Raw genomic sequence first — 15,127 nt, 5'->3', positions numbered from 1 at the left:
AAAAAATTGTTTCCTGATGTTCAGATGGAACCTCCCGTGTTTTCATTTTTGGCCCATTGCCTCTTATCCTGTAACTGGGCACCACTGAAATGAGCCTGGCTCAGTCTATACCCTCCCTTCAGGTATTTGCACATGCTGATCCTCAGTCAGCCTTCTCTGCTCCAGGCTGAACAGTCCCTGCTCTCTCAGCCCATCCTCACGAGGAGGGCTCCAGTCCCTTAATCATCTTCGTTGGACTCTCTGCAGTAGCTCCACATCTCTTCTGTACTGGGGAGAGCAAACCTGGACCCAGCACTCCAGGTGTGACCTCACCACAGTTGAGCAGAAGGGAGGGATCACATCACCTCCTTCAGCCTGCTGGCAGTGCTCCTCCCAACACAGCCCAGGACAGTTGTTTCACATGGAACTGGTGACAGAATCTATGGAACTGTTTGCTACGTTTGTAGGTTTCATCCTATGACTGAGTGGCAGAATGGGCACTGTTCTATATCTCAAATGATAAAAAGGTGACATCATTCACATGGAGCCACATGTGCTACAGGAGCCCATATATGCTAAAAATAGTCCACGCTGCAAAGACAGTTTAAATGGGGGGGGGGGGGGGGAGAGGGAGGAAGGAACCATGGAAGTACTTCCTCTTTTGCTTGCTGAGCACCTGCAGCTTCTGTGGATGTGAGTCTGTGGCCCCACCGAGACTCCCTGTTCCAAAGATCTTAGGCAATTTTTTGCTAACGGTGTCTTTCCTTCAGGTGATGTGACAGCTTCTTTGGGCTCTGGCTACATAAGTCCACCTACACTTTTCAACTAACATGTGCTGTTCTTGTTTCATTTGTTAGGCTGAGTCTCCTTCGGTATAATGCCAACCTAATCAAAATGAAAAACAATATGGTATCAGCATCTCAGCAACTGAAAGCAAAGCTGGAATTCTTTCATCAGAGCATTCGCCTTGACCTGGAGAGATACAGTGACCAGATGGCTTATGGCATATGTACGTATTTGTGTAATACTCGCCTGAGTTTCTTTTCTGATCCTGTAAAGGATCAAGTTGACTGTGAAGGACTGTGGGTAGGAACTAGCTTAAAAGAAAATGAATGCAGGAGCTGCCGTTCTGTTCCTCAGCATCTTTATGTTTTTTCTGGGAGAAAATGGAAGAGTTTGGCACAAGCAAAGGCAGGAAGATAATAAGTAAAAGATGTCTGCATACCTTCAGGCACAGTGAAACAAGTAGATTGTTCCCAACTAATCATACCAAGCCAAGAAAATAAAGGAACATTGGGCTTCTGTAGTGCATATGGCTCCATGTGAATGATGTCACTTTTTTATCATTTAAGATATATAACACTGCCCATTCTGCCAAATACTCATGTTGTAAGTGTTTGCTGTTTATTTTTTTCAAAGCCTTACTGGTTTGGAATGGTCAGTGGGCATAAAGTGAAGGGCAGAGTTGCTGCACTTGATGTGCAGTAGGAGGGCTACTAACCATCTGTGGCAAAAGAAACCAACATGGTAATTGTAACACTGTTTTGAACAGCACTGAAAGAGCGATCTTGTGGTGATTGATATCAGGAGGTAGCACAAGTCAGGTTGAGAGATTAGGTAAAAAAAAAAGCCCTAACTGCAGTTTTAATGTTGTAGAAATGTTTGGATCTTACAAATATTGTTCAGGGGACAGTAGCAATTTATGCACAGTTTGGACATATGGCTAGAAAATGAAACTTGAGTCAAAAATTATAACTGGGCAGAAGGATGATGATGGAAAATAGAAGTACTCAGTGAACTGTTTTTGTACAGTCTGTGTTTAATCAAATGTGACAGTTGTTGAGCTTAATAATGGTGTTTAAAGACTTAAAGCCATTTTAGACCAGTGATTGCAAACAGTGAAATCCTAACAAACAGTTTGCTTCAAGTTAAGGTCAGCTCTGAGTTTCTGTTACATTGTGACTTTGCTGGCTCTCTCTGATCTCTGGTTTTATGCCTCCTGCTTGGAGATTTGGCCTTACGCTGTTTGTGTTCAAATTCAACTGATAGATACAAAGTTCAGGTCACGCTTTATTTCTGTTATCTACAGCTTTTTATAAGTTAACAAATCTCTTCTCTTAAGCTTCAGAAAAGATGCTCAAAGCATGGAAGGAGATGGAAGAGAAGGCTTCTCAGTGTGCCCAGGTAGGGGATATTAAAGAGGCTTTATTATCTCTCTGTGAAGGAGGATGTGACAGGAACTTTAACTGTCGTCTGTTGCTTTGTCCCTTCAGTCTATTTGATACACTTTATGCTGTGAGAATGAGAAAATCATAGCTACAGGAAGGAGCATTAAAAAGAAACAGTCCTCAGTCACAAGGTTGTTTGGATTTATTGGTTTGAACAAAACAAATGCAAATTTCACCAGACTCAGTTGTCTCTATAGGAGAGGAGACTACAGAGATGTGTTATTTATTGCAGAGAATAGCATTGCTATAGCCAAGAGTCTTTGTTGGTTTTGTTACACACAAAAGTTTGCATTGCTGAAGCTGAAAATAGTAGCAATCCCTTACTAAACCGTGGTTTCAAAATTGCACTACTTCATTTAGGAGTACAGACATACATTTGTTTGGATTTTGCGAGTAAATATGCAAATTAGGTTTTGGTAAAAGAAATTAAATCATAGAATCATAGAATATCCTGAATTGGAAGGGACCCATAAGGATCATCGAGTCCAACTCCTGGCACCACACAGGTCTACCCAAAAGTTTAGACCATGTGACTAAGAGCACAGTCCAATCTCTTCTTAAATTCAGACAGGCTTGGTGCAGTGACTACTTCCCTGGGGAGCCTGTTCCAGTGTGTGGCCACCCTCTCGGTGAAGAACCTCTTCCTGATGTCTAGCCTAAACCTCCCCTGCCTCAGCTTGACACCATTCCCGCGGGTCCTATCACTGGTGACTAAGGAGAATAGATCAGCACCTTCCCCTCCACTCCCCCTTGTGAGGAAGCTGTAGGCCGTGATGAGGTCTCCCCTCAGCCTCCTCTTTTCCAGGCTGAACAAGCCAAGTGACCTCAGCTGCTCCTCATACGTCTTCTCCTCTAGGCCCTTCACCATCTTTGTAGCTCTTCTCTGGACACTCTCCAACAGTTCTACATCCTTTTTGTACTGTGGTGCCCAGAACTGCACACAGTACTTGAGGTGAGGCCACACCAGCACAGATGCGTTCTTAAGAAATTCAGAGTGGAACTAGAGCTAGTTCTTACTCAGAGTTGTCCTAATGGATAATGGATGTCTTCATTTGTGGACAGTTGAGCTGACATAATGGCTTTGTGTTTCTTAGAGAGTCCTACAAGAAGGTTTAGTTGAAATGTATCTACTACTTAGAATTCTGATCTCCATTTTTGAGGAATGAGCATTTTAATTCTACTTCCACTGAAAGCAGTGAGGAGTTGCACTAATTCTGCTTACAGTTCTGTCCAGATGTTAATAGGGAAAGAGTAAACTTCTAGCTATGAAAATTAGGTTCGGAAGTAGGATAAGTGTAAAAGTTTATTGTCAAAGGCTGTTGTTTCTTCTTTTCTAATGGAAGCTGCAGCTTCCTTCAGGGCATACCCACCTGTTCCTTTGGGGACTCTCCACGGGCTGCAGCATGGATGTCTGCTCTGACATGGTCCTCCACGGGCTGCAGGGGAAACATCTGCTTTGGTGCCTGGAGCACTTCCTTCCCTCCTTCACTGGTCTTGGTGTCTGCAGGGTTGCTTCTCTCATGCTTTTCTCACTCCTCTCTCACTGCTGTTGCACAGTGTTTTTTGCCCTTCCTTAAATAGGTTATGACAGCACCACTGATAGCATCTGCTTTGCCCAGCAGTGGGTACCTTTTGAAGCCAGCTGGAACTGGCTCTGTCCAGGATGGGGGCAGCTCCTGGTCTCTTTGCACAGAGGCCACTCCTACAGCCCCGTGCTACCAAAACCTTGTAACGTAAACCCAATACAGTTCCGTTTAGAAAGCAAAAAAGATAGAACGGAAGCTGCTTCTAGCAGAATAATTCAAAGCTGTTGATGGCTGTTTCCAGAAAACCAAGAGCATCAACATTTGTTTGCTTTGCAGAGTATCAGAATTATGTTCTGTCTTCAAGCTGTGTAGTCCAATAAGTAGCTGCACCACATAACATTTATCAGGAATGGAAAATATTTTACCATGTAATATACAGTGGTATCTTAGACTATCTAGAGGGCACCTTAACTTCTGTGAGACACAGTTAGTCTGTGTAGTGAGCCACGGTGCTCCAGATAGAGACTCTGACAACAGGGTTTACTTCACATTTTTCTCACAATCTGATTCTCTTTTGACCATGTGTGACTTTTCCTCTTCTTGGTTTGTTCTTTACTTTCAAGATGTCCTTTTCTGGTCAAGGGGTCACATCCCTCTTATACAGCCTCACGCCAAGTACTTCTGCAGCTTCAGCACCAAGTATGTTCTAGAAAATACTCCTCCTGCAGATCCTACAGCCCCAAGTCAGAAGGAAAAAGCTGAAATATCCCAAAATACCTTCTCAGGAAGGCAGTTTCTTCGCCACCCAGTTGTATTGTGTGATCAGTGCCCAGTCCATGGTACAAAGCTGTTAGCCTGTGTCTTCTCTACCATGCTACCGGAGATCTCTGGTGCATGTCAGGCACCACTTGGCTAGTCCTCATGCTCAAGAAGTTTGTTGATGGTTGCTTCATCTAAGCCATGTGGGAGGCTTGGTATGAGGTTGGTACCTTGCTCTGAGGAAGGTGTGAAATACTAGAAATATGTCAGACCAAAATACAGATTTATTTTACGCCCCCGGCATATGGAGGTGTAAAATAAATGTGAGAACATCCTTTGTTCATTCTGTAAGAGCAGGGGAAAAATTCTCCATTGCTGGAGCATTTGTAGAGCCAGAGTGTGTGTGAAGTGTGCATCTTAAAGCACTGTGATTTATATAGAAGTTTTTTTCTCGTCCAGTGTGATTGTCAGAGATGTGAATGTAGGTGATACAATCACTGAGAAGGTACTAATAGTGACCTCAGTTATTACAGCAGCAGCCATGTTGAAGAGTCTTTGTCTCCTGAAGTCTGCCCACTACCCAAATGTATATTCTGGGAATTTATATCTCCTTCAGTTTGATTTGCAGCTACGTTTCCCCATTAGGCCGAAGATATCGGACATCTAGATGAACAGATCATGGCTCTGCACACAGAGATTGTGGAGCTTCAGAAGAGTCCGTATGCAAGACGCCAAGGAGAAGTCATGGAGAGTCTGTAAGTCCTTTGCTTGCTGTTTTTGTTGTACATGAATGGATTTTGTGGACTTTGGTGTTTGAGCAATATTTTTTTGTCTTTTGTAATGGCTGTTCTGTCAGCTCTTTAGAAATGTACTCCTCAATTTTTTTCCAATCTGAGTATACAGAGTAGCGTTGCAATCAGTTTAAGATCATTCTGCTGGTAAGAGGTAAAGTCCCACTTTCTGTGGCGTATGCTCCTCCTTCCTCTTGAAGATCAACTGATCAGTTAGCAACATAGTAAGGCAGATTGACACTGATCTGTCAGAAAGCTAGATGTCCAAGAAAGATTAGCATTCAGTCACAGGAGCAAGCTTACCTAGCTTGTCTAACTTAATTGCACCCACACAATAACTAGACTTGGGGAAACATGGAGAACACAGCTGGAGAGAACAGGATGCTTTTCCGTCATTGACTACGAGACCTTCATCTAAGAATAGGATGGGCCTAAGATATTCATATCTTGGTCTCAAATTAAAAATGCAGAGGATTTTTTTTGGAATTGGGGAAGAGTGAATTTACAGTGATTCGTGAGAAAATTAGGAGTTCACTGTAAAAGAACATAGACTTAATGGGAAGAAGAAAAACACTATTGTCCTATTGTTTTTGATGTGGCTGTCTTTCTGTTTGCAGAATTTCACTGTAAAATTGACCAGGCAAAGTAAGCAGAACAGGAACAAGAATTTTTCAGGCAGTTGTGCAGAAATACCTATAGTTGAAAATTAAGTTTCACAATTAAAGATATCACAGAATGATTGCACATCTGAGCCACATGAAAATTTGACACTGAAAATAACCTCCAGTTAGTGGTTGTCTGAGAAGAAAATGCATATAATCACAGGAAAAGAGAGACTGCTTTTAGGGAAGTCTTGACTTCCATCACAGGAAGACTGTTACTGTATCCCAAATACCATACTTGTGCACTTGCAACAGAAGAAGGTGGCATCTCCAGTGTATGAGGTTCAGCAAGGCATAACTTAATTATAATGTTGTTGTGTTGTGTTTTTTTTTCTTGAGTCATCTCTTTGTTGATATATGTACGAATAATTTTCTTCTTTTCGAAGGGAACAGAGAGCCATAGACCTGTACAAGCAATTAAAAACAAGACCACCAGGTATGGAAGGAGATTGTTCAAAGACTGTTCTGCATTTGTACCTGACCACTAATTTTTGCTAATTTTTCTGAACTCAAATCCTGCAACCCTGAAAATACTGTTTAGGAGAAGGCAAATTATTGTATTAAAATTAACCAGACTCAAGAGCATACCTCAAGCTGATTTCTTCTTCTTGCTCAGCCTAGAGCTCTCCCAAATTCCTGTAGCACTGTTCCTCAGACATGAGTTTGTCCTACAGTTTTCAGACTTGGAGCATCAGCCTTGAAGAAGTCTGTCTGCCTCCAGGCATTTCTTTTCTCCTGTCCCAATTACAGGGTAGTCCTTTATTCCAACCAGATTCAGGAAGAACTCTGTCATCACTCCAGTCAAAGGGCAGTTTCTTTTCTCCTCCTTCTACGTCTTAATTATACTGGATGGAGCCCCATGTCTGGGTGCTAGGTGTTCTGAACATAGTAGCTGATGAGTAGGAAGAGTCAGTTACTTACGCGTTTGGCAACCACCTGCAGACCTTATTGAAACCAGTATCTGGGCAGCAAGAGTTGCTGGAATTGTATACATACCTGTGGAGAGAAGAGACATTAAGGAAAAGCTGGGCCTAATGAGAGATTTTAGCTGATTTCAGAATTTTTTAATTATGTTTCAGTTTATGTGGCTGCACGTATTCATTGACTTTCTTTGGTGCTGGGCATTTGTGTCCACAGTGGCTCCTCACTGAAGAGTATTATACTTATATGGTGATTGATGTCCCTTCCAGATCATGCCTACAGTGACAGCACGGACATGGTGAAGATTATTGTGCAGACAGTTCAGAGTCAAGACCGAGTTCTCAAGGAACTCTTCGGCCATCTCAGGTACTTTATGCAGAAAAACAAACATGCAACTTTCAGTATTTGTATCTTTATAGCGGGAAAGGAGAGGAAAACCATGGAGAACAGAACCCAGGTGATGTGTTCACAAATGTGAACTTCTCATAGCAGTATTAATTGTATTAATTCTGCTCCTTTGTGTCAGAGTTGAATTTCCACCTAACTCTTTTAAAATGCAGCTAATGTATGCAACTAGTAGCAAGAGGGAGGAGAATGTAATGGCTTGTACTGTTAGCATCCAAGAAGCTGCTTTAAAATGTGACAAATTCTGCCAGTGCTTAGGTTGGGATTAAATTCTTTTTAAAAATAAAATAAAGAATAGTGTAACAGTTGAGAAGATAACATTGATTTGTTCATTAAATTCTCAAACAGATCAACAAAAGAAATAATATGCAGATCTCAGTAATCAGCAAAACATGACCTAGTTTTATTTTCAGGTGTGGCTTATGCCACAAAAAAAAGTTGCTGGCTAAAGTATGCTTAGCCCACAGAGACCAGTACAGACCAAGGAAAATTAAAATACCATGGTTGAGTTTCTCTGTTGTTCATTGTCATTAGGACCAATTTTTGTATCTCGTATAAGAATAGCTTATATTCTGGGTATTGTTGTGTGTTGTCTGCCCGCTTTTTTGAGTTTTAACTGGACTTAGTAAAGTCCAGGAGCCTCTCCAGTCTTGCGGCTATTGTACCTGCATCACAGTGCTGTGCTAAGAGAAAGGACTGTTCTCACAGACGTTTTTGTGAATCCCAAGATGAGGCCACCTTGGTCTTGCCAAAGCATACTACCACACAAGTAGAAAAGTAACTGTGTTTTGTTTTCATTTCAGCAAGCTCTTGGGCTGTAAGCAGAAGATTATTGACTTGCTTCCAAAGATTGAAATGGCTTTAAATAACATCAAAGAAGCTGATAACTCGGTGATGCAGATGCAGGGCAAAAGACAAAGGGAGATATGGCATTTGCTCAAAATTGCTTGCGTAAGTAGCTTTTGGATTAGTTGTTGGCTCTTCCTTCCATTACAGGAACCAGGGAACATCAAATGAAACTGTGAAGAGACGAGATCAAAACAGACCAAAAAAAAAAAAAGATACATCCACACAACCGGTACTTTACTGTAGAGAAGGGAAGTTTGAAATGCTAATAGTTCACACAGATTTAGAAAGGCACTAGATAAATTAGTGGAAAAGAAGTCCAGTAAAAGAGTCGTTGGTTCCAGTGAGTCCTCAGATGGCAAACTGCTGGAGGCTGGAGTACAGTACACATGACATGGCACGACATGAGCCTTGTTCTTAGGTTCCCTGAGCATATAGCATCGGAGGGCATATACTGGGATAGGTGAACTCCAGTCTGCTCTTTTAAACCTATCATTATGATAGTGTTGCTGCACAAGTGAAATAGGTGCTTTCTTGAATAGTATAAGGTGTTCTAAGGATACACGGCTTTTTATGCATCATTTCTAGTGACTGTAGAGCCAAAACAATCTCCTGATTTCCACATGCTAACATTTAAGGTCAGCATAGGAAACATAGTCTTTACGCGCTCAAAATAGTTGCTGCTGTGCGTGGCTCACAGTTTAGGACATGGCACATTGCAGTGGGTTGGCCTTGATGGCCACCACATGCCCACCCAGCTGTGCTCTCACTCCCCTTCCAGAGCAGGACAGGGAGAGAAATAAAATGAAGAAACTTGTGGTTGGAGATAAGGACAGGGAGATTGCTTGCTAATTACCATCAGTCATCACAGACTCAGCTTGGGGAAGATTAATTTAATTTTTTGCCAGTTGATAACAGTAGGACAGTGAGAACTGAAAAAAATAATAATAAAACCACTTTCGCTCACCCTCCCCTTCTTTCCAGACTCAACTTCGATCTCTGTTCTTCTGCCTGTTCCTGCCTTGGGCAGCACAAGTGATGGGGAATGGGAGTTGCAGTCAGTCCATAACGCTTCATCTCTGATGTTGCTTCTTCCTCGTGCTCTTCCCCTGCTGCAGTGCAGGGTACCTCCCATGGGATGCATTCCTTCCCAAGCTGCTCCTTTGGATGGGATGGAGTCCTTCAGGAAAGGACTTCTCCAGCATGGGTCCCCCATAGGTTGCAGCTCCTTCAACAAACCTGCTCCAGTATGGGCTCCACTCCACAAGTTGCATCTTCCTTCCAGGCACATCCACCTGCTCCAGCATGGGTTCCTCCACGGGCTGCAGCGGGACAGCCAGCATCACAATGGTTCTGTCCACAGGCTGCGGGGGAACTTCTATGTGGTGCCTGGAGCACCTCCTGCCCTCCTTCACTGACCTTGGTGTCTGCATGGTTATTTCCCTCATATTTTCTTATTCACTTTCGCCAGCTACTGTGCAGCATTTTTTACCCTTTCTTCAATGCCCCCTCTCAGAGGCTCAACCAGCATTGCTCACTAGCTCAACTCTGGCCAACAGCAGGTCCCTTTTGGAGCTGGCTCTTCTCTAACACAGGGCAGCTCCTGCCCACCCCTGCACCCCGCCCTCACTACCCAAACCTTGTCATGTAAACCCAATAGACACCTCCTCCAAATTCCTCATTGTAAAATACATGCCATGCATAGCACAGGTGACTTATTTGCAGAGACAGTTGGCACCAGCTATTTGCAGAACCATCATCAAATCATTAAAGTTGGAAAAGATGTCGAAGATCGTGTGGTCCAACCATCCCCCTACCACCACTATCACCTATTAAACCATGTCCCTAAATACCATATCCAGCCTTTCCTTAAAATCCCCCAAGGGACGGTGACTCCACCACCTCCCTGGGCAGCCCTTTCCAATGCCTAATCACTCTCTCTGAGAAGAAATGTCTCCTCATTTCCAGCCTTAACCTCCCCTGGTGCAACTTGAGGCCATTCCCTCTAGTCCTATCACTAGTTATCTGTGAGAAGAGGCCGACCCCCAGCTCCCCACAGCTTCCTTTCAGGTAGCTGCAGAGAGCAATGAGGTCTCCCCTGAGCCTCCTCTTCTCCGGACTAAACACCCCCAGTGCACCCCGCTGCTCCTCACAGGACTTGTGTGCCAGGCCCTTCACCAGCTTCGTAGCTCTTCTCTGGACACGCTCCAGGGCCTCGATGGCCTTCTTGTAGTGAGGGGCCCAAAGCTGAACACAGCACTCGAGGTGTGGCCTCACCAGAGCAGAGTACAGGAGGACGATCACCTCCCTGGTCCTGCTGGCTGCACTAGTCCTGATACAAGCCAGGATGCCGTTGGCCTTCTTGGCCACCTGGGCACACTGCTGGCTCATGTTCAGGTGAGCATCGACCAACACCCCCAGGTCCTTTTCCTCTGCACAGCTTTCCAGCCACCCTGCCCCAAGCCTGTAGTGTGGCATGGGGTTGTTGTGGCCAAAGTGCAGGAGCTGGCACACAACCATGTTGAACATCATCCCCTTGGCCTCTGCCCATCCTGTCCAGGTCCCTCTGCAGGGCCTCCCTACCCTCTGGCAGATCAACAGTTCCCCCCAACTTGGTGTCTGCAAACTTACTGAGGGTTCTGTCAGCTGACGTCCTAGCTGTAGACTTTGCTTAGATTGTGTATATAACAAATGGAGTTCGTGGGGCCTAAATCACAAGTCTTGCATACAAAGTAAGCCTGACTAAATTCTTCCTTTTGCCTATTACAGCAAATCGATAATTTTTTTTTTGTAGACTCAGAGCTCTTCTCGATCACTGGTAAGCTCCAGCCTGGAAGGGGCAGCCTCAACTTCCGCAGCCACGTGGCTCCCCCAGAGCTCCTCGGAGCATGTACCTCACCCGCTATCATCTATGGCAACTCCCGGAGATGGGTAAGAACTATGGGGAAAGGATGCTGCTGCAGAGAAAGAGCCAATGTAACTATTGTTTGTGCATACACTCTGAAATCCTGTCCTCTGCCACTGGAGTCTCCAGTGTTCGGGAGCCCATCCTGTTGACATGTCTTCACTTCCCATGTGGTGGTTTTTGGATAACAGGCAAGGAGCGTTATGGCATACCATACTGCCTCTGAAGGCAACATTGTTCAGTTCCTGACTGGCATTTTTAAATAATTTCTTCCAGCTACACCACAACAGTGGCCCAGGGGACCACAGCAAAATTAGACTTTGACCGGTTTCTTTTCATACCCAAGTTCTGGTGGAAGTCCTAGATAAATCAGGCTATATTTAGTGCTTATTACAGACGGCTTCAGTGATTTTAAAAAGTCTTAATTGTGTGAATGGATGTCTGAAGCTGGGGTTATTAGCAAGCAGTCCATCTGGTTCAATGTCTGTTTTTTTTTGTCCTTCCCAAAAAGTTTTCAGTACCTAGTAATAGTAAGTTACTAATGCTATAAAAATCAGAAGTTAGGTTATCTTTATTCACAAACTTCCACACTCTGGTCCTGTGCAAGTTCTACATACCACTCTTAGCTACTGCTTGGAATCTCCGTCAGCTAGCACTGTACCGTTAATTTCTTTCATGTCAGATTACTTAGTCTTGTGGTTGGTTGACTTTCATTATTAAGGTCTATCAGCTGGTCCTAGCTGAAGTAGGAGAGTTGTCAGGAGCTGAGGGGTTTGGATTTTGTTTTTTTTTTTTTTCCCCGCTCTTCTGAATTCAGTAATAGTTTTACTTCCAGTCAGCCTAACAGAAAGAAGACACTCCTCAAAGACTGCTCAGCACTCGATCTGCAGCAGTGATGATTTTGTTGACCAGGGCAGGGGTTATAAACACAAGCATTTCATTTATCAAACCATTTGGCCATCTCTTTGTTTTTGGGTGGTCAAGGAAATATTTAGGTCTGAAGATAAACATTTTCTAAGCAGGCTGTTGCTGGAAGTCAGTTTTTTGAAACTTGAGCAACTCTTGCTACTTTGTCTTTTCTGTCTGCTGCTGCAGGGCAAATACCACCTCCAAGGGATGTGCATTGATCACCCTTTAATGGGTGATCTCCTCAAAGCTTCTCTTTGAACTATGGCTTCACTGTGAGGCACTGTATAAAGAGTTGAGAGATTTAATTCCAGGCCCTTTGTACTCAGCTTGCTTCCCAGGTTCTGTTAAGGTTGGATTTCAGTGTGGTTTGTGTACTGCCTCTGAAGGGAAGGAGTGCAAATCCACACATCCAGAGTCAGGATCTGCACGATGCCACCTTAAGGCATGTTTTGTGCACTACAAGGCAGCTCCTATAATTGCAGAGAACAATTAGTTCTTGCGTTGTTTTTGTTTGTTTCTTTTCTTTTCTTCAGTGCAGAGCCTACTGACATCAGTTTTAATTGTCTTTTAAATCTGTCTTCTTATGCCTTCCCTACAGGGAAGATTTTATTGATGTGATAGAAGAGAATTTCAATTATCTCGACCGCTTCAGCAGTATTTTGCAAGAGGCAAGACAAGAGCAGAGTAACAGCATGATGGTAAGCCTGTCGGTGTATTTCTGAGGACCTGATTTTTAAAAGCCACAAGATCCTTTTGGGGTGCAAATAACTCCTTAAATAGGGTAATTCGTAATTATGCAAATTGCTGTGGCTGGCACATAATGGCTTTCACTCCCCTGGACTCTGCTAACATGCTGGTCCTTACGGAAAGTAGTACTCGGAAAAGTGTCAGCTGGGTAGACTGCACAGGGAGACTCCGGCGGGTAGTGTTTGATCAGAATATTGGTTTCATTTTCAACAAGACTGTTCTGGTTCACATCCCTGCACTGGAGTGGGCAGGGCTCTCCAATTCCCAGAGCCCTTTTCTGGTTATTAAATGAAGCTCTCCTTAGGGCAGAAGCAGGGCTGAGAGAGTCCTAGGAAGGCTTTTTGTATTAATCTGTGTTTGAAATACCAAGACATGACAAAAGTAGATAAAGATCACCCAGAAGTGTTGATGTGATCTGAAACTGTTCCTGAACTACTGGTGAAGGCTGGTAAGTTACGGCTTAAAAGAGCTCAGTTACTGGGAGGATGAAGAGCACCACAGAATACCAGGTTTCTAGAAAAGGTTCTTACCTGATTTTGGAGGCTATATCATAGAAACACCTATATAAATATAATGAGAAAAGAACAATTAGGCATGTATATCAACCTTTTTATCAAGGAGAAGTGTCAATACAGCTTCTGTCAGCATGAGATTGTCTCACAGATTTACTGCAGTCTTCTAAGGAAGTCACTGATCTGTGGAGAAGTGAGATCTGCTGGCATGCTATACCTCGGATTTTCAAAAAGCTTCTTATAGCGTCTCCTTAGGGCTAACATCTGTTCTCATGGGATAAAAAGTTAAAGCTGTTTACCAGTTGTAACCGCCAAAATAGCAAGGAACAGAGGGTTGGAGAAATGGAGATGTTTGACGAAATGGAGCTTTTGTAATTCTTAAACATTTTAATTCATAGACATTTTAATGTTCTGCTGTTTATGAAACATAGTAAACAGTGAATTGAGTTTGCTGGAGTTACTAAGTTATTCAGGATGAGTTCAGTGAAATGAAAACTCATCAGCAAATGAAAACTCATTAGTAGGAGTTGCAGACAACTTCATAATACCAAGGCATTGAGCAATATGCATGGGGGGATGAAATTAGCCACTGATTAATGCAAAGTAGTTACGTTAGTAAGAAAACAACCTTAATTACGCATAGCTTGGTCTTTAGCCATTGGTCAGTGAATACTCTGTTCAGCCCTCACAGGGTTGGTATCAATTCTGTAATACAGTCTTTCCTGTTGTGTTTCCTTGCTGTTGCTGGAGAGGAGAAAGCAGACCTACGACTGCCTAGTTACCTGTTAATCTGTCCTCTCCGGCCTCTCATTCCAAGGTGCAGCATCTGTCTCTGGCATATTTTAACCCAGAAGGATTGTTTGTTGTGGTGGAATCACGCTCTGCAGATCAGCATAGGGTTTGTTTATGCTTGGTTTCCTTCCTGTTTTCCTTGCATCATGAAACAGAAGTTAGGCAACGGAAAAGCAGCAGAAAATTGAAGTTGTCCAGTTCACTTAGAAAAACACAGAGGAAAAAAAGAATAACTATAAAATTCTTTTCTCTATTCTTACAGAAGTATAACTTGGAGACTTTAGTTTTCTTTTTGTGTTCTTGCAGTACCTGTACGATCACTAGGACCAGTGGCACTAGGTTTTGTTGAGACACAGAATATAATTCCCAAAATCACATATTCACAGGATATAATTTCCGAAGTGACAGCACAGTACAGCCTGTGACGTGCCTGAGTGCTGTAATGAGGACAGGGAATTTTGCACGGGAGGCAAACCGAGAGGTGAAATTGTGAGGATTTTTCCAGCTGTTCCGTCAAAATGATGCTTTTCAGGAGAGCCGCTAGATAGCGAGAACCCTTCGCTCACCGCCTTGCCTGCAGGCATGGAACAGTCGCCTCCTTCACGTCAGTCGTCTCCTTGCTTCTTCTTGCAGGGTTTTGACTGGAGTTGGCTGAAATAGCCCCGGGACCCCCCGTGCCGCTGTCTGCGAGTGCCTGCACGCAGAGAGGTTGCTGGGCTGCCCCGCGCCGTGACGGAGGGGCACCGCAGCCCCCTCGCCTCGCCTTTTGTAACCGCAGCCGAGCTGGTGACAACGGCTGCAGCGGATATACGGGACTGGCAGCCACGGCGTTCGGCGGCCTGCCGCCGTGAGAGCACCCAGCCGGGCGGCACCGCACCGAGGAAGCAGCCGCCGCTGCCGGGCTCCGCGCTGAGGGGCCGGGGCCGGGCCCCGCCAAGGAAGGCGACGGGAGGGGGGGGGGGGGGGGGGAGAACGGGCCGGAGCGGTTCGCGACGTGTGCCGCAGACGCGCGTGTGTTTTAACCCGAGTTTGTTGTAAATAAACGCTGCCCCCAGGCCCCCCGCAGCCGTCCTGCCGCCCTGCTCGGGCAACCGGGCCGCGGCCGCGCGCCGTGACGCCATCAGCGGGCGCCTCCCCGGCCGCGC

General features: G+C 44.4%; 1 protein-coding gene across 1 annotated transcript in view; it reads left to right on the top strand.

Annotated features, from left to right (window-relative positions):
* The window catches only part of CHUK (component of inhibitor of nuclear factor kappa B kinase complex), a 31,868-nt gene extending 16,855 nt beyond the window's left edge, over positions 1 to 15,013 (top strand). Inside the window, exons 15-23 of the mRNA XM_080598614.1 lie at positions 837 to 988; positions 2,102 to 2,163; positions 5,138 to 5,247; positions 6,332 to 6,381; positions 7,136 to 7,232; positions 8,075 to 8,222; positions 10,912 to 11,048; positions 12,530 to 12,629; positions 14,616 to 15,013. Coding sequence (XP_080454740.1) covers positions 837 to 988; positions 2,102 to 2,163; positions 5,138 to 5,247; positions 6,332 to 6,381; positions 7,136 to 7,232; positions 8,075 to 8,222; positions 10,912 to 11,048; positions 12,530 to 12,629; positions 14,616 to 14,642 — 883 coding nt within the window. The 3' untranslated portion in view covers positions 14,643 to 15,013. The remainder of the gene's footprint in view (positions 1 to 836; positions 989 to 2,101; positions 2,164 to 5,137; positions 5,248 to 6,331; positions 6,382 to 7,135; positions 7,233 to 8,074; positions 8,223 to 10,911; positions 11,049 to 12,529; positions 12,630 to 14,615) is intronic.
* Positions 15,014 to 15,127: the final 114 nt, after the last annotated feature.

Source organism: Anser brachyrhynchus, assembly GCF_964034855.1.
Source record: "Anser brachyrhynchus genome assembly, chromosome: 6".
In the NCBI taxonomy this organism is placed as follows: domain Eukaryota; kingdom Metazoa; phylum Chordata; class Aves; order Anseriformes; family Anatidae; genus Anser; species Anser brachyrhynchus.
Note: the sequence above shows the minus strand (reverse complement) of the source record. Positions and strands in the feature narration are given on the sequence as shown.